The following is a 14492-nucleotide window of genomic DNA, read 5'->3' as shown; positions in this document are numbered from 1 at the left end:
TACTGATAGGAGGATGCTGGTTTGGTGCTTACCCCTAGTGCCTGTGAGAAGAGTTGAGAGCAGGCACACTGTTGATCTCTGATGGAGAAAAGGATGTCCAAGGCACGTTCAGGTTAAGCTCCCTTGAAGCCTTTCTGTTAAGCCATGCTTTGCACCAATGCATTTGCAGCCTACACAAGCCCCATCAGCAACAGATGGGCTTTTCTCTTTAAATTGCAAACCAGGTAAGAACTGTGAAATGGGTTAAGAGAAAGAGAACAAGCAATGAAGTATTGAGAAAGATTAGTTTCTCCCTGAGTCCTTTCCATGATACAATTACAGAGGCTCAGCTAGCAGAAGCTGGAAGCAATGTGGCAAGAACACTTATTTTCATTACAGGGAAGATAAATCAGCCAATGAGATTTTTTTCTCTTACTCCTGATGAAAGACTGGGTATCAGATGAAAACCTGCTGTGGAGATCAGCTGAGACAATGATTAACAACATTCAGGAGCATGAAAAAACTGCGACTTTTGAGTCATCTGAGTCAAATTGCTGCCCAGCCAAGGTGCAGAGCTGCACACTGCTCAGTGACTTAACATAGACTGCAAATTCCTACCAACTAGCTGGGAAACTCAGCTTTTCCACATACACCTGACCTTACTTCCCAGACTGAGGGTTTCAATCTCTGGCATCCACAGTCAGGGCAAGGCAAATGTCATTTTGCAAAAAAATCATCAAAATGGGGTGGTGGGGGTTTTTTTGTTTTTTTTTTTTCTAATTCATCCTCTAATTTTCAGCCTGTGTCATGTATTCATTACCAAGAGCCTCAGCTTGTGAAAAGTGCCAAGTTACATGGCTCTGCACACAGTAACCAGAGCAGAGCAAGAGAGGGGGATGCCAGGGGAGGGTTAAGCTGAACCCAGACCCAGAGGAGAGCAGTACCCCATAAGAGGATGGAGTCAGGCTGGACCCATGAGAACAGCCATTGCTGCTGCCAGGCTGAAAGAGAAGAGCCCTTCACTCCTGCTTCTCCACAGCTGATTCCCTCTCCTTCTTCCAGCCTCAAGTGAACAGTGCATCACTCTGCTCTCCCCAAATCTGCCAAAACCATGGACATGACAGGCATGCAGGCCCAGCTTCAGGAAACAAAACAACTTCAAAGGGCAGAAAGGGTGCCTGACTTTCTAATTTTTAGCATCCTTAAGTCACTGCTTCCAAGTAGTCAGTACAAGGGCATCATTTACTGCATTGCTCAGCAATGAAGATAAGCATTAAATGTGCCTCAGCTGTACAAGGATGACTGGGCTGATGTAGAAGTCCCTATGTTGGGTAGCAGTTACCACAACCAGATTCCTCAGAGGCAGCGTGGGAAGCCTGAAGCCAGATCTGAGCTGGTTCCACTCACATCTCTTTAGACATTTAGGATGTGAGAAAGTTTGGATTAGTATTGCCTCTGCTCAGGGTGTCATTTCTCAGTGGAAAAGTTTTCTTCTTTGGGTCCTACATGGCTCCAGAAGTACCAGGAGTCACAAAATGTCTGACCTAAAGGCAAATAGGCTCAGAAAACTGGATGGAAGAGACACTAAGTCTTTTAATCTTTTTTAAACCACAGAAAGAAGAAAAAGCCAAAAGAAAACCACAAAAAAAAAAAAACCAACCCACCACACAAAAAATCCCACCCCAAATACCAAAACAGACACCAAAACCAAAAAAACCCAAAGAAAATGAACAAAAAATTTAAAAAGCACAAAAACAAGCAAAACCCACCAAAACTAAACCACAAAGCTAAAGCTGAGAAACACACTGAAAATTTTGGAAGACAGAAACCAGAACAAGATCACACACACACTACACATTTTAAACTGCAACAAATGGAAGTGACTTACAAAGCTTGTAAGAAGCTTCAAGTTGTCACAGCTGCACTACCCCAGGAGCCAGCACACCTCACTCCATGCCCTACCAGGCTAATAGCAAAGCTACACGTTCTCTCTCTTATTTCAGTGTTTTCACCAACAGGTAGAAAGCTAAGTCTGGCCACACAAACATCCTCCTCCTTCTTCCAGAATGACTTTTTTAAGGCCATCAGTGAGTTGAGCTGTGGACCCAGGTGACACAAGAGCTGGGCAGACCTGCACTTTGCCATGTGAACATGTGAGGAAAGCTGGAATCTGCTGCTGTATGGAGCGGTAAAACTCTTGCCTTAACACTGAGTCAAGGAGCAAACTGAAGAACCAGATCCCCTTTATAGAAGTCCAAAAGTCATCTTCAATGCTTGGGTCACTATGTCAGGACAAGAGCCACCTAAAAGCTGCACGGCAGGGAGTCACTACTCAACTACCACAGGAACAAACCTGATGAAACCCCTCCAGGCTCCGAGGGTTAGTGCTGGAGAGCTGCACTGACTTGGCCCACAACTGCTCCATCTGGAAATGATTTGTGCATATTCCAATGGTCTATCAAGTCTGGGCAAATGAACAAAATAATGGTATGGAGTTAAATCTTAAAGGGGGGGGGGGGGAAGGCCATCCCACCCTTAAGGCAGCATTAACCATTAACTGGTTTACTAATCACATCAGTTGGAAAAACTTGCAAGCTAAGCACATCTGCAGTAAATGACTTAAAATCCACCGAGTCCAATTTAACAACCAGGTGACCCTGTATCAGCATGTCATCCCGTCAGACTTTCCTGCATCCTCTTCACTGTCTCCCACAGGGTCTTAATTGAAGGGGGGAAAAATGCAAGGATTAATGATAACCTGTGCGTAACTGCTGCTTTTTTAATCACAACCCACAGACTTAACACACCACAAGGTTTCTGGAACAAGCTTCTATGACCACAGCTCATGGTCTTACTACTCAAATAGTCCTACAAATTATGAGGCAGCTACTTGAGGATTTCGAGACTGTGAATTATCATTAAGACCTAAGAATTGATAATTACAGGGGAGGATGAAAGGGAAGCTCAAGGGGGAGCAAGACAGGCAACAAATAAAATGCAACGTACCTCCAGGATGCACAAGGATCATAGGCAGAGACTCTCTTTTTCTTTTTGGCTTCAGCAAGCTGAGGAGGTGCCTATTTTAAGTAAGAAAAGTTTCCCATCTGTTTTGGAGCCTGCTTGTGGCTGACTGCATACAGCTGCCAATAATGATTTTACATCATAACTTACAGAACCAGAGCAAAATATTCTCCAACATAGGAATGACTTAGGTATAATAGCAAGTAACATTTTATTTCATTTACAGTGATATTTTTGGGTAGCAAAGGAACCATGACATATAGGAGCCTGTAGTAAAAGTTCATGTGTCTTTTCTTTATAAAATAAATCATACACACAACATAAACGAATGTGTTCTTTGAAGACATTTGAAAAATGTCATGTCTTGATAACTATTATTTTACTTACTGCTATCTGTTCCATACTGTCTACTCCCCTTAGAAACATAATTTAATTGTCCATAAGATAGCTTTTTTTTATGCAACAGTATTTTCAAAACCCAAATAATACTTTCTTAAAATGCAGCTTATTGATGCATGGTCTCTAGAACACTAAGTTTATAAAAATCATCTTCAAATGATAGTTGAATCACAGATCAACCAAATGTTTGATTTTAGATGCTAGTTATCTTGCAAACAAACATACCACTTGTGTTCTTTATAACTGAAAAAAAAGCACCCCATCAAAAATTAACATATCCCTCCATCCCTTTTTCGTGTTCCCCCATCCATTCCAACCCTTAAAGGATCTCTATTGTAATTCATATTTGGCAACACTTAATGTCTTTATACAGATTAGGATCTTCAACCCTTACTCAGGCTCTTCGTTGATTAAAAGCAGTCACAAAAGTAGAGAGCAGTGACTATAACAAAAATCCATGGATACCATGTACACCTTCTTGGCATTCAATACACTAAGCTATAAAAACTGAACATAATTCTGTGGAATAAGTCCTCTCTTGCCATTTAGTGTGCCTTCTAGCCATCCTGGTTCTCTGGAAAATTGCACTGCAAAAAAGAAAAATATAAAGAAAAAATTAAATTACTGGATCTTTTTATGCTTAAATTCGTTCTTTAAACTTTAGCTCTATGACACAAGGCAAAGCACCTATAAAAACATCCAGTCTTCTGCCATGACCAGTTTGAGAATCTGACTAGGAAGGATGAAGATAATTATTATCTTACATGAAATACTTGCATAGTATAGGTGTTTGTACTATGTTCTGCAAAGTATAGATAGTGAAATAGCTTTTAGGTGCAGGAAACTTCCTTACAGAAACAACAGTTTAGGGAACTTGGGATGGGTTTATAAAACAGAAAACCTAAATGCCTTTGGGGAGAAGTTAGAATTCACCTTAATCAATGGGAAAGAATTTCAATATGTGGGACCTAAGCAAGACCAAAAATCTGCCTGGAACAGAGGTGAGGAATCTGGAAGCTCAGAACCACAGAAAAATGGCATAGGATGTTCCTCTGCATGAAAAGTAAGCATGTAAAGGATTGTCGGGGAAACAGAAATAAGGCATATCTCACTCTGAGTATCATCTCTTCACAGAGTGGAGCTGCTATTGGAAAAGACTAAATCTGCATCCTTCTTCTGGTTAAATCCTCTCCCTGAAATTTAAAGACACAGTGCTAGTCACAAAATGTGAAGGAAAGGCTTCTGCTCCTTATTGCTCATATTTATCACTGCTGAGTCCAAAGTTTATGCAGGAGTATCCATGTATCTAAATAAGAAAATTTTCAACTCAGACTCTAAATGCCCCACAAGTTGTTCTCTGAGCAAAAGAAGTAATAAAATCTGGTTTCTGTATATATTTTGACCATGCTTGACAGGAAGTTAAAAAATAAGCCCAAGAAAAATCTCTTCAAATTCCCCTATCAAATTCCTTTTTAGACTATGATACATTTACCTACTTATGTATGTAAATAAAATCCCACACTTTTAGCAACCTACAATATTCTCTATCTTATTAATTTATACTTACAATGCTTATGAGACAGACATTATTTAGAGAAGAGTTCAACAATTCTGAAACGTGCTGCCAGCCATGTCACTGCTTTATTTAAAACACATTAACACATTGGAGAATGTGGTATTTGTAGCTTTCCACAATTCAGGGAATAAAAATTACGAGAGAGCAACATGCAAAGTCTCCCTTTCAAAAGCATTTTAAGGCTCTACATTTGAGCACTTAAAACATCATTTCCCTTAGTTTTTTCCTTGTGTCCTATTATTCTCAGACAGTACAGCAAGAAACTGTGCTCTGAAACAATTATTTAAACAACAGCTGTACCTGCACAGAATCCAGAAAACATAACTGCTTTCAAATGATAGCTTAGATTCAGATCAAAAGTCTGGGCTTATATTTATAATTAATTTTTGACAGGAATATAACAAAGGGGAAAAAATACAGAGAAAAATACCTTTTCCGATCACTGAACACATGGTAACTTACATTACTACTAGCAATTAGCAGCCCCTCCTCTCCCTTTGTCATTTTATTCCACAATTACATAGTACACATGCATTTGAAACTGCATGGCTGACACCACCTCCCTCCAGAAGCTCCATGGTGGCTTTAATTCTACTCTTCCCAGCAAATACACCTGCAGCAATAGCAGCCAAACCCCTCCCTGCAGTTTCCTCCCATGCCTACAGGGCACATCTGAAGTGCAGGGAACAAACTCCAAAATGTGGCAGATTAGGAAGAAAAACAACTAGAAAACCTGGAAATTTCTGCTTGTCCTGTGGAGCTCCATCTTAGTTCACATGGGTGAGAGGATAGGTACTAATGGTGGATGAGTATCTATAAATCAAAGACATCTTCAAAATGAAGGATCACTGAAAGGGAGGGAAACTGAAATTTAAAGTTGCCTAAAATTGACCCCGGGGAGAAAATGCTCAAACTGTGTTAAATCACTTTGCTCAACACAACAGCAGCTTTCAAAAGAACTCTTTTCTAAACAAATTAGGGAACATAATAGTGATTTTGCACACTGAAGCAAAGAGATGGTGCATGATGGCCAAGCAATTGGACTTTAGAGAAAAACTCCATTTTCACCCCAGAAGCCAAGATAAGGATTATTCACCTGCCCTCTGTGCTTAGGCAATGAAATACGTATGTTACACAGCTCAAGGTCTTGTTACATGCTAGCAGAAGTTTCTTGTAGGCTACGAAGACTGAAGAGAGAATTAGCTGTCAGTTTACACCACCTGAATTCATAATTTCTGGAGTTCAATCTTTTTCCAAAACACCCCAAGAAGCAGTTCTTAATACTCAGCAACTTATGTTGGGTAAGACTTCTGCCTCCATTCAGATCACCTTTCCAAGAAGGGTGAAAAACCCACATACCTCACTGATTCAGGCAAATGCTAATCATGGAGAAGCTGTCCAAATGTAAAGCTGCTTTACGTGGCAATGATCCTTTTTATTTTGCTAATCCATTTCCAAAGTTCAGTGCACAGCAACATTCATTTAAAAGAAAAAACACTTAAGCTCACAAAAGACAATTTATTATCATGCACAGCTCTTCTTAAACCCAGGGCACAGGCTATTTCTGAAAAAAAATACCCTGCTCGAGAGATGTTCTGTAGTGTCCCCTTTCTGTCATTTCTTCTCCATCAACAATGATTAGAGTTCTTAGCACAGGCCTGCCTCATCTGAAGATCTTTGGCTGCAGAAACCAGGCGTTTGGCCTTAAAACTACAACTAATGATTGAACCAAGCATCCCATAGGACTAAGTCATGTGCTGGCTAGGGGCAGGAGGGGAAAATATTTGTAGTATAAAAGATACAAAGCAGAGTATTAAAAAGTAAATATTCTCAGCAAGGTTTCACAGTGGTGTAGCAGGACTGCACAGCAAGACCAACCACAGAACAACCATCAAAGCCATCATCTCTTAGGACAACTGAAACAGCAGTGAATTTGAGAGACCAGAGTGAGATGGGAGCTTCCTCAATGGCTGATGCTGCACAGGGATTGCAGCAGCCTCACTCCAGTGGAGGTGAAGGGTGATGAAGGAAACCTTCTGAGCATCAGTACTGGTGGCACACACCATGGGATGATCACACCAACTCAAATGGACAAACACCACCAGACTTTCCATTTGCAGTGAAAGCTCAAAGTAAAAGGTTTTCTGATTTAATCTAATCAAGAAACACTGTGAGGTCACCTTGGTATTCGCAGCATTTCTTCTTACTTTTTTTCTCCATAGGGAATAGCTTCAATATTGCCAGTGTTATGATTATCTAACTGCAAATACACAGAAATTGCAGACAACTCTTCCCAGAGGCCTAGGGCTATAAATAGACTTTTTTCTGCTTTGGCAGCTGAGAATTTTCACAGGTCTCAGCTACAAATGGTACCAAGACTCATGTCCACCATGGTATTAGTTTATTGCCTAGGTGCCTTAGCAGGACTGAATCAGACACTGATTCACACTGTTTGAACCCAGTGAGCTGCATAACTGAGTACTGTATTTTGTGGGTAACAGAAATCTCACTGCTAAAACCACTATGACACCAGAATACACAGCCATCCAACTTGAACACACCAGGCAATTTTTCACCAAGAAATTAAATTAAAGCAACAATTTGTGCTCACAAGTACTCCATGTTTAGAAATCCCTGTGGGGTTTTTAAACAGTCCCTATGGGAAAAGTTGACCAGAGAAATACTCAAACATGTAGCATGCCTAGGGGTAATGTGGAATTTGAAATTTAAAAACTTGTTCTTTCCTTTAAGTATGCTGTGAGTAGCAGAATTACCTTGTGGACAGAACACAGGGCTAGGAGTCAAGGGGTCTTCTTCCTGCTCTGCTAAAGATTTTCTGTATGACCAGAAATATCCAGTCTGCCTTGTCAACAAGAGCAAACATACTGATACCTCACAACAAATTAGCCAAGGTGGAATTCTACTTGCAAACTGAGATTTCTCTCTACAGGAGCATCTAAGCTCACATTAGAGCTAGTGGAGATCAAGTCAATCCAGTAACCAGACAGACCACCTAAAGATTAGATGGGCTCATTCTAAAGTAGAGGCAAGTGGCTGGTCAGCTGAATTGCTGCAGAGTTTCCTGTGCTATAAGTTGGTGACCTGTGTGTTTCCCCCCTGACACCTGAAATCCCTGACAGTCCCCCACACACACACCAACTACAAGGTAAAATATATCAATTTAAACATCTTCCATTTTAACATTTTTCTTCCAGAGACCAATACTTCCACAACACTGTTGGCGGGAGCAAAGCCAGACTGGGCAAGGTGCTCTCATCTTCAGTGACTTTGAAAAACTTCTAGCCAAGTCAGGAGAGTTTGGTGGTGTTCACCTGGTGCTCTTTGTTGGTCAACTGATTGCAGCTTTCAGCAGCAGTTTGAGGTAGCTATGTCCTAATGGCCTGGAGGTATCTAATAGCAGAACATCTGTCCACAGCCTCTACCCTCACTTTCTCCAGGTGTAAAATGGAGATAATTAAGAAAACAGTGTTTCCAAATGCTTGGAAATCCACAGACAAAAGGTGCACAAGCAAGCAGCTTTATCCTCACTTTTACCTCAACAAAAGAATTACTTGCACATAAAGTGCAATACAGTATTTTGGGAGTGCTGCTTCTCTTTGATGTGAATCCCTCACTTGTCAGTACCATGGTGCAAGACAGCCCAGAAGCCACAGCATGAATAAGAGGGAAGAGAATGCATGGAGTCAAAGCCAGGGACATTAACTAAGGCTGGCACTTTGCTACATCAGGAAAGATAGAAAGGGATGGCAATGGCTGTGTGAACACAGCTTTTTTGTGTTTCTGCTGTTCTTGCTAGGGACAACCCCTTGCCCACACCTTTCCCAAGGAAAATTACCGTAACAAAAACACTTTCTCAAGTTTTCCCCAGATTTTCCCTAAAACCAAATTTGAAAAATTGTAAAAATTTTGATGAGAGCTATCTTGACAAGTTTTCAGGAAGCCTTCCTGCTAGCAATACTGCCAAGGAATTTTGTTGTGTAAACACCATATATCCTATCTAAAAAACTTATCCCTAGTGAAATTCCCATTTACTGACTTCTAAGCAGTCTCTTTCAAGAACCAGAAATTTAATAACACTTGGCTCCAAGGCTGGCAAGGTTTCAATGCCAGGCAGTCTGATTATTCTTTCCATGATTATTGGGAATAGCTGCTTCAAGAACAACAACAAAAAAAAAATACACAGCCAGCATATGTCTCTTGCAATCTCAGATCCTTCTCTACTTCTTCCCATATGTGCCCTTTTCCAGCTGCAAGCTCTTCAAGCTTTGCCTCTAACCACTTGAATTATATTGTTATGTGCTGTCAATAATACAGTCTGCAGCAACTGGGAAATAAAAATATTGGCACAGATTAAGGTAAACTGAATTGAAGATTTTTTTTTTTAAATCCAGGGATATAGTTCAGATTACATTATTCATTTCCTTACACAATTCAGTTAAATATAAAACTGTGCCTTTTCTTTTTAACTTACCAGATGGCACCTTAGCATTTATATTCTATGACAACTTAATGGAAAGACAATGGTATTTGTGGCAGTGCATTGTACATGCAATATTAAAAACACTTGAATATGCAAATGTTCATTCTATGCAGATTCCTATCAGGTGATGTAAAGCTCATCTTAAATATTAGTAACTCTAGCCTTGTCAGCCTGTGACACAAAAAGATTTTTTTTCCCATTTAGAAACAGCAACTGGAGACAGGAGTAAAGGTTGAACCTTACCTTCTTGCACCAGTATTGCAGGGAGCAGCTATGACAGGTGCAAGACTGTATTTCACTAAATGCCATTATCCTGTCTTGGGCCAAAGCAGCCAGATTCACCCAGGATAATAACAGGTAAGAGAGAACTGCTGCAATCAACATCTATGGAGCAAGAGAGACAAAACAGAAGAACAGGGAAGGGAAATGAAAAAGAGAAGCAAACAAAGCAGAATGAGAGGGGAGAGAAATGAAAATTAACAGTGAGAGGTGAAAGAGACAGGATTAGAAAAGTGAGACAGGCAGGGTGGAGAAAGGAGAGATGGATAAAACCTCCACTAATGCAAGCAGCACTTTTTAGTAGATGTTAATTTAACAGTTACTTTAATGGTTGATAGTAGCTGTATGTCAACTTGATTGATGCATTGTCACTTTGATAGTTAAAGTTATTGGTAGAGCTACAGAATTGATGTATTATTACTTTAATTCTTCATCTGGGGGCTTTATTAGGACATATGGGAATTTAAATTAAGGAACTAAAGAACCTGTATTGATTTCCTGGAATCTGATCCCAGCACAGACACAGGGGTGCCTAGCACAAAAGGAAAAGGCCCAAGTGAAGGCACTGCAGAGGTTTCAGATACAGAGACTGCTCTGCTCGTTTAATGAAAACAGCTTCCTGTGCTGCCAGAGCCACCCATGACACAATCTCCTGGGGACCATTGTGGGGTGACCATTACATTATTAGGAATGTTCAGTTGCTGCCTTACAACTTGCATGCTCTCCTCCTTTTTTTCTGCCAATCCACCTAAGGCTGGAAGCTTCACAGGACAAGGACAGTGGCTATAAAATGACCAGGATCCAGCAGAAGAAATCCAGAAAAATGTAGTTCAAGAAAGGTGATCTTTCCCATTGGAAATTGGCAATTAGGTTTTCAAAATGCAAGACACATGACAATTTCCCAAGTTTCCAGCCTTATTTGTATGGTGACTTAGAAAAGGAGTTTTACAGTTGAAACATTTCTCCCTGGCTGAGTCAGATTCTGCACTTGGTTTTGGACAATCCAACTCTAGCAGAAAAACTCAACGGAGGCTGCAGTGAGCCAAAGCCATAGTAGCTTTGTCATAACTCCCAGCAATCCCTTTCCACAAGAAAGGAATCTTAACATTGCTGTCACTGAAGCAACTGCTTCTTAAAAGACTTTGTTAAACCACACCAATACAACAGGTGTGCAACCCTTGCTGTTCTGTGTCAGAAATGCCTTTCTACCCCATTCACTAGATTTTTTTCCTGTACATAGCTTCATGTCTGCTGAAGAGCCCTATCAGTAATGTTTTAAAAAAACTTAAATTAAAATAACTGATGTTAGAGACTTCAAAAAGAGCAATCTTTTAGATAATTCATCTTTAAAAGGTTTCCCATCTAACTTGATTCAGAAGTGATTTGCCTGCAAGGCAGCTCTAATAGGAAACATCAAGTATGATTTTGTAAGGTGAGTGCTAGTAGATAAAAACCTAAAGGAGACCCCAGACCAACTGAAAAAACAAAACAAAACAAAACAAACAAAAAAACCCAAGAAAATCTGACACAGTCTTACAGTTTACTTGTTTGGAAGAAGGCAAAGAACAGGAATGTTTCTGTGCTGTCTGCTTTAAGATAGGGATCAAAAAGAGGGGGAAGGAGGTGTCTATTGTCTGTGCAATTTTGTTGTTATATACACTAAAAATGTAAAATTTCCCTGAGCTTCCCATTTATTTCAGTTAAATTAGGAACATTTTACTGGAGTTGGGGAGGACTTTCACCCACACACTTTTGATCCAGTGCTAACAGAGTTAACAGGGAGCATCCTGGGAAATACGAGACATTTTTAGTTAGCCTTTTAATGCCTGCAGGTTGATGTTTTCCAGCTGTTTTAGACTGTGAACTTCTCTCTTTTTGCTTCTGGATGTGAACTGGAAATTTGGAATACTCCTCCTTTACTGAACATCCAACCAAAGATTCTCACATGTGGTATTTGCATGACTGGGCAGTACAGTCTCTAAGTGTGTTTGGTTATGCAGAATTACATACCAGTTTCCCTCTGGAAAGTAGGTATCCGATTTCTGACCTGGTAGCAAGCTAAAAGCTGGCAATAGATGAGAAGAAACCAGGAATCACTGCAGAATTTCCAGATTCTGTATTGGCCAGCATGCCTCTGACTAGCCCCCTGCCTCTAGACACAGGGAAGCATTGGGCAGCAGCCTCAGTACTCACAGGGTTCTCAGAGATACAAGTCTCAGATTAATTTGGATCCACTAGTCTGCACAAAACTTGGATGAAGATTTGGCCAAACTTAAGTGTCTTCTGTTTTTCAGTATGAATGTATTTTTCATCAAGGTCTTCTAACAAACAACAGCCTCATCATGTTATTGCTATGAATGAATCTGTCCAGGCCCTGTTGAACCATTACAAAATATCTCTTTCTTACAATGAGAATTTCCTTGTGAGAAAAACAAAATATGTTCTAACACTGTCTTCAGCCTCTTCAGAGTTTGTATTCATCATTTGCATAAAGTTTAAAAATCGAAACGGTTCCTATCAGTCCCTGTGCAGTTGCTGAAGAGCAGAGCCACTGAAGCTCACAGAAGCAACAATCTTGAGCACAGGAACCACCTTCTGGATGTTCATATGTAATACTGTATTTGGGTCCACTGAAATCTTTAAACACAGGCCTTCATTCTGCACCTCAGTGAATTTTCCTTTTTCTACAAGTACCTACACACACTAAGGCACCCCTTGATCCAAAAAGTAAGCACTTTCTTTTCTCTCCCATGACCCTGTGATTTACACAGAGATCTACTTGTCTGAAAATCCTTAAACGGATTTTTTTTTTCTTTAAATGAAAGCCTGTATGTTACTTTACAACGATAGTTCACTTTTTAAAAAATAGTTTCATAGGCCAAGATGGCTTTCTCTATTGCTGAATAGACTTTTTCTGGTACTACAGTGCATTCAAATGCTACTGAAAAATTAGACCAATCAGAAGTGTCTGCTCACTAGAAATCACAGGCAATGCCTCAAAGTGCTAAGCATACAATGAGTAGCTTCTGCATACCAGGAGTCTTCTACATCACCAACTGTGTGCTGTCAGCAATGTACACAGAATGTTCAGGACTGGATTCTCTTCCAAAGGTACTTGAGCAGTTTTGTCAATTTGGTTTTCATTGCTTTGTATTTACTTAAGCAGTACTTACCATCTTCAAAAATTGCTCCTATCTGAAAGGATAATTCAGAGCTGTGTTCTGCTTCACATGGATAAACTGCTCTTGCTTTTCGGTGGGCAATGCTGAAAAATTAAATTATGAACTATGGTCATTATTGGCTGCTATGAAGGCACTCTTTTCTCAACCATTCTCTCTCCATTCTCTTATGAAAATGACTAAAATTTTAAACACAATCTCACATGCAGCATCACAAGCTTGTAATTCACACATGCAACTTACTGTTGGCCTTTCTGAGTACCATCCTTCCAGCTTTATACACACTTATTTTCATGATAGTTAAACTCAACTTTCAACTACAGGTAAAATATTGCAAAGTGCTAATCAGCAAGGAAATCAATAGCAGGCAAAGGATACTAGGTCTATGGACTAATCATCTTTATATCTTCTAAAATGTTTTTCTTTTTTTTCACGGATCTTGCAACTCAGCTTTTCACTATCACTGTCCAGAATTTGCTTTTTGTACCTGTTTAAAATTCCTTATTACTAGACTACTGAAGTTGCTGGTTTGTCCTAAGTGCAGTGAGTTTTCTGACGTTTCAGGCAGTCTTTTAGAGGTGTTCTCAGGATGTTCATTAATAAGCCCAAAGTACTCATTTCTCCAAGTACCATAAGCAGAGACCTTGGAATATATAAGTATTTTTGGTACATCTTATTTAATTACGCCTTTGCAAATTGACAGTTTGCTGCTGCCCGCTTTGTTTACACACACAACTCACACCATTAAATCATCATTTGGTTGAGCCCAGGTAACAACTACATATAAAACATTGGTAAAAAGTCTCCCTGCTGCAAAGAACTTCCAATGAAAGTGGCAATCCAGTTCTGCTGCAAAATGCAACCAGTAATGAGAAATGGGATTTTGTTGCCAAGCGCTGGAAAGAATTAATGAGTATAACCAAGTATTTGAATTAGAAAACATAAAATTTGAAGGAAAAAACTGAGATGGTGAAGAACTTCAAAGGAAAAAGTGATAAAACTTCAAAAGATGAACAACAATACGGAAGTGCAGGAAAAAGATTGGATGGAAAGCATGTTAAAGGAGTGAAAGAAAAAACAATGAAGCCACAGACACAGGTAAGGACATTGGAAGGTTTTCCAGTGACCAGAAGGTTAGCTTGAGAAAATTAAATTTGACATGGGTGGTGACAGGAAAGAAAGAATCTGTATTTTAAAAGACACTGTAAGAGAATCACTGCAGTAGAAATAAACTATTAATTGACCACCCAAATTAAAGTGTGCTTATATTAACCAGCAAGCTACTGTTTCAATCTGGGTGCCTTCTACAAGGTGTTCAAGGGAAAAAAGGAAGGCAAATAAATAACCATCAGAAACTGAAGTGCACATCATACCTTTCTACTGCTCTATCACTCCCAAGGGCAGGGTTAGGGAAGAAGAAAGTAGATGGTGCAGTATTTGTGGCAGCTGGGTTTGCAGATGGAGCATTCATCCACGAGACCATCGATGGGCGGCTTTGACCAGAACTAAGAGGAAATATATTGAAGCCAGAATTAACAAGGTGAGTAGGATCTTTTCC

General features: G+C 39.9%; 1 protein-coding gene across 1 annotated transcript in view; it reads right to left on the bottom strand.

Annotated features, from left to right (window-relative positions):
* Positions 1-3193: 3193 nt before the first annotated feature.
* The window catches only part of ARHGAP10 (Rho GTPase activating protein 10), a 140484-nt gene continuing 129185 nt past the window's right edge, over positions 3194-14492 (bottom strand). The window contains exons 21-23 of the mRNA XM_030450803.1: positions 14308-14439; positions 12929-13020; positions 3194-3986 (exon numbers count right to left, since the gene is read on the bottom strand). Of these exons, the coding sequence (XP_030306663.1) occupies positions 3898-3986; positions 12929-13020; positions 14308-14439 (313 nt within the window). The 3' untranslated portion in view covers positions 3194-3897. The remainder of the gene's footprint in view (positions 3987-12928; positions 13021-14307; positions 14440-14492) is intronic.

The sequence above is a fragment of the Calypte anna genome, chromosome 4B (genome assembly GCF_003957555.1).
Source record: "Calypte anna isolate BGI_N300 chromosome 4B, bCalAnn1_v1.p, whole genome shotgun sequence".
NCBI lineage: Eukaryota > Metazoa > Chordata > Aves > Apodiformes > Trochilidae > Calypte > Calypte anna.
Note: the sequence above shows the minus strand (reverse complement) of the source record. Positions and strands in the feature narration are given on the sequence as shown.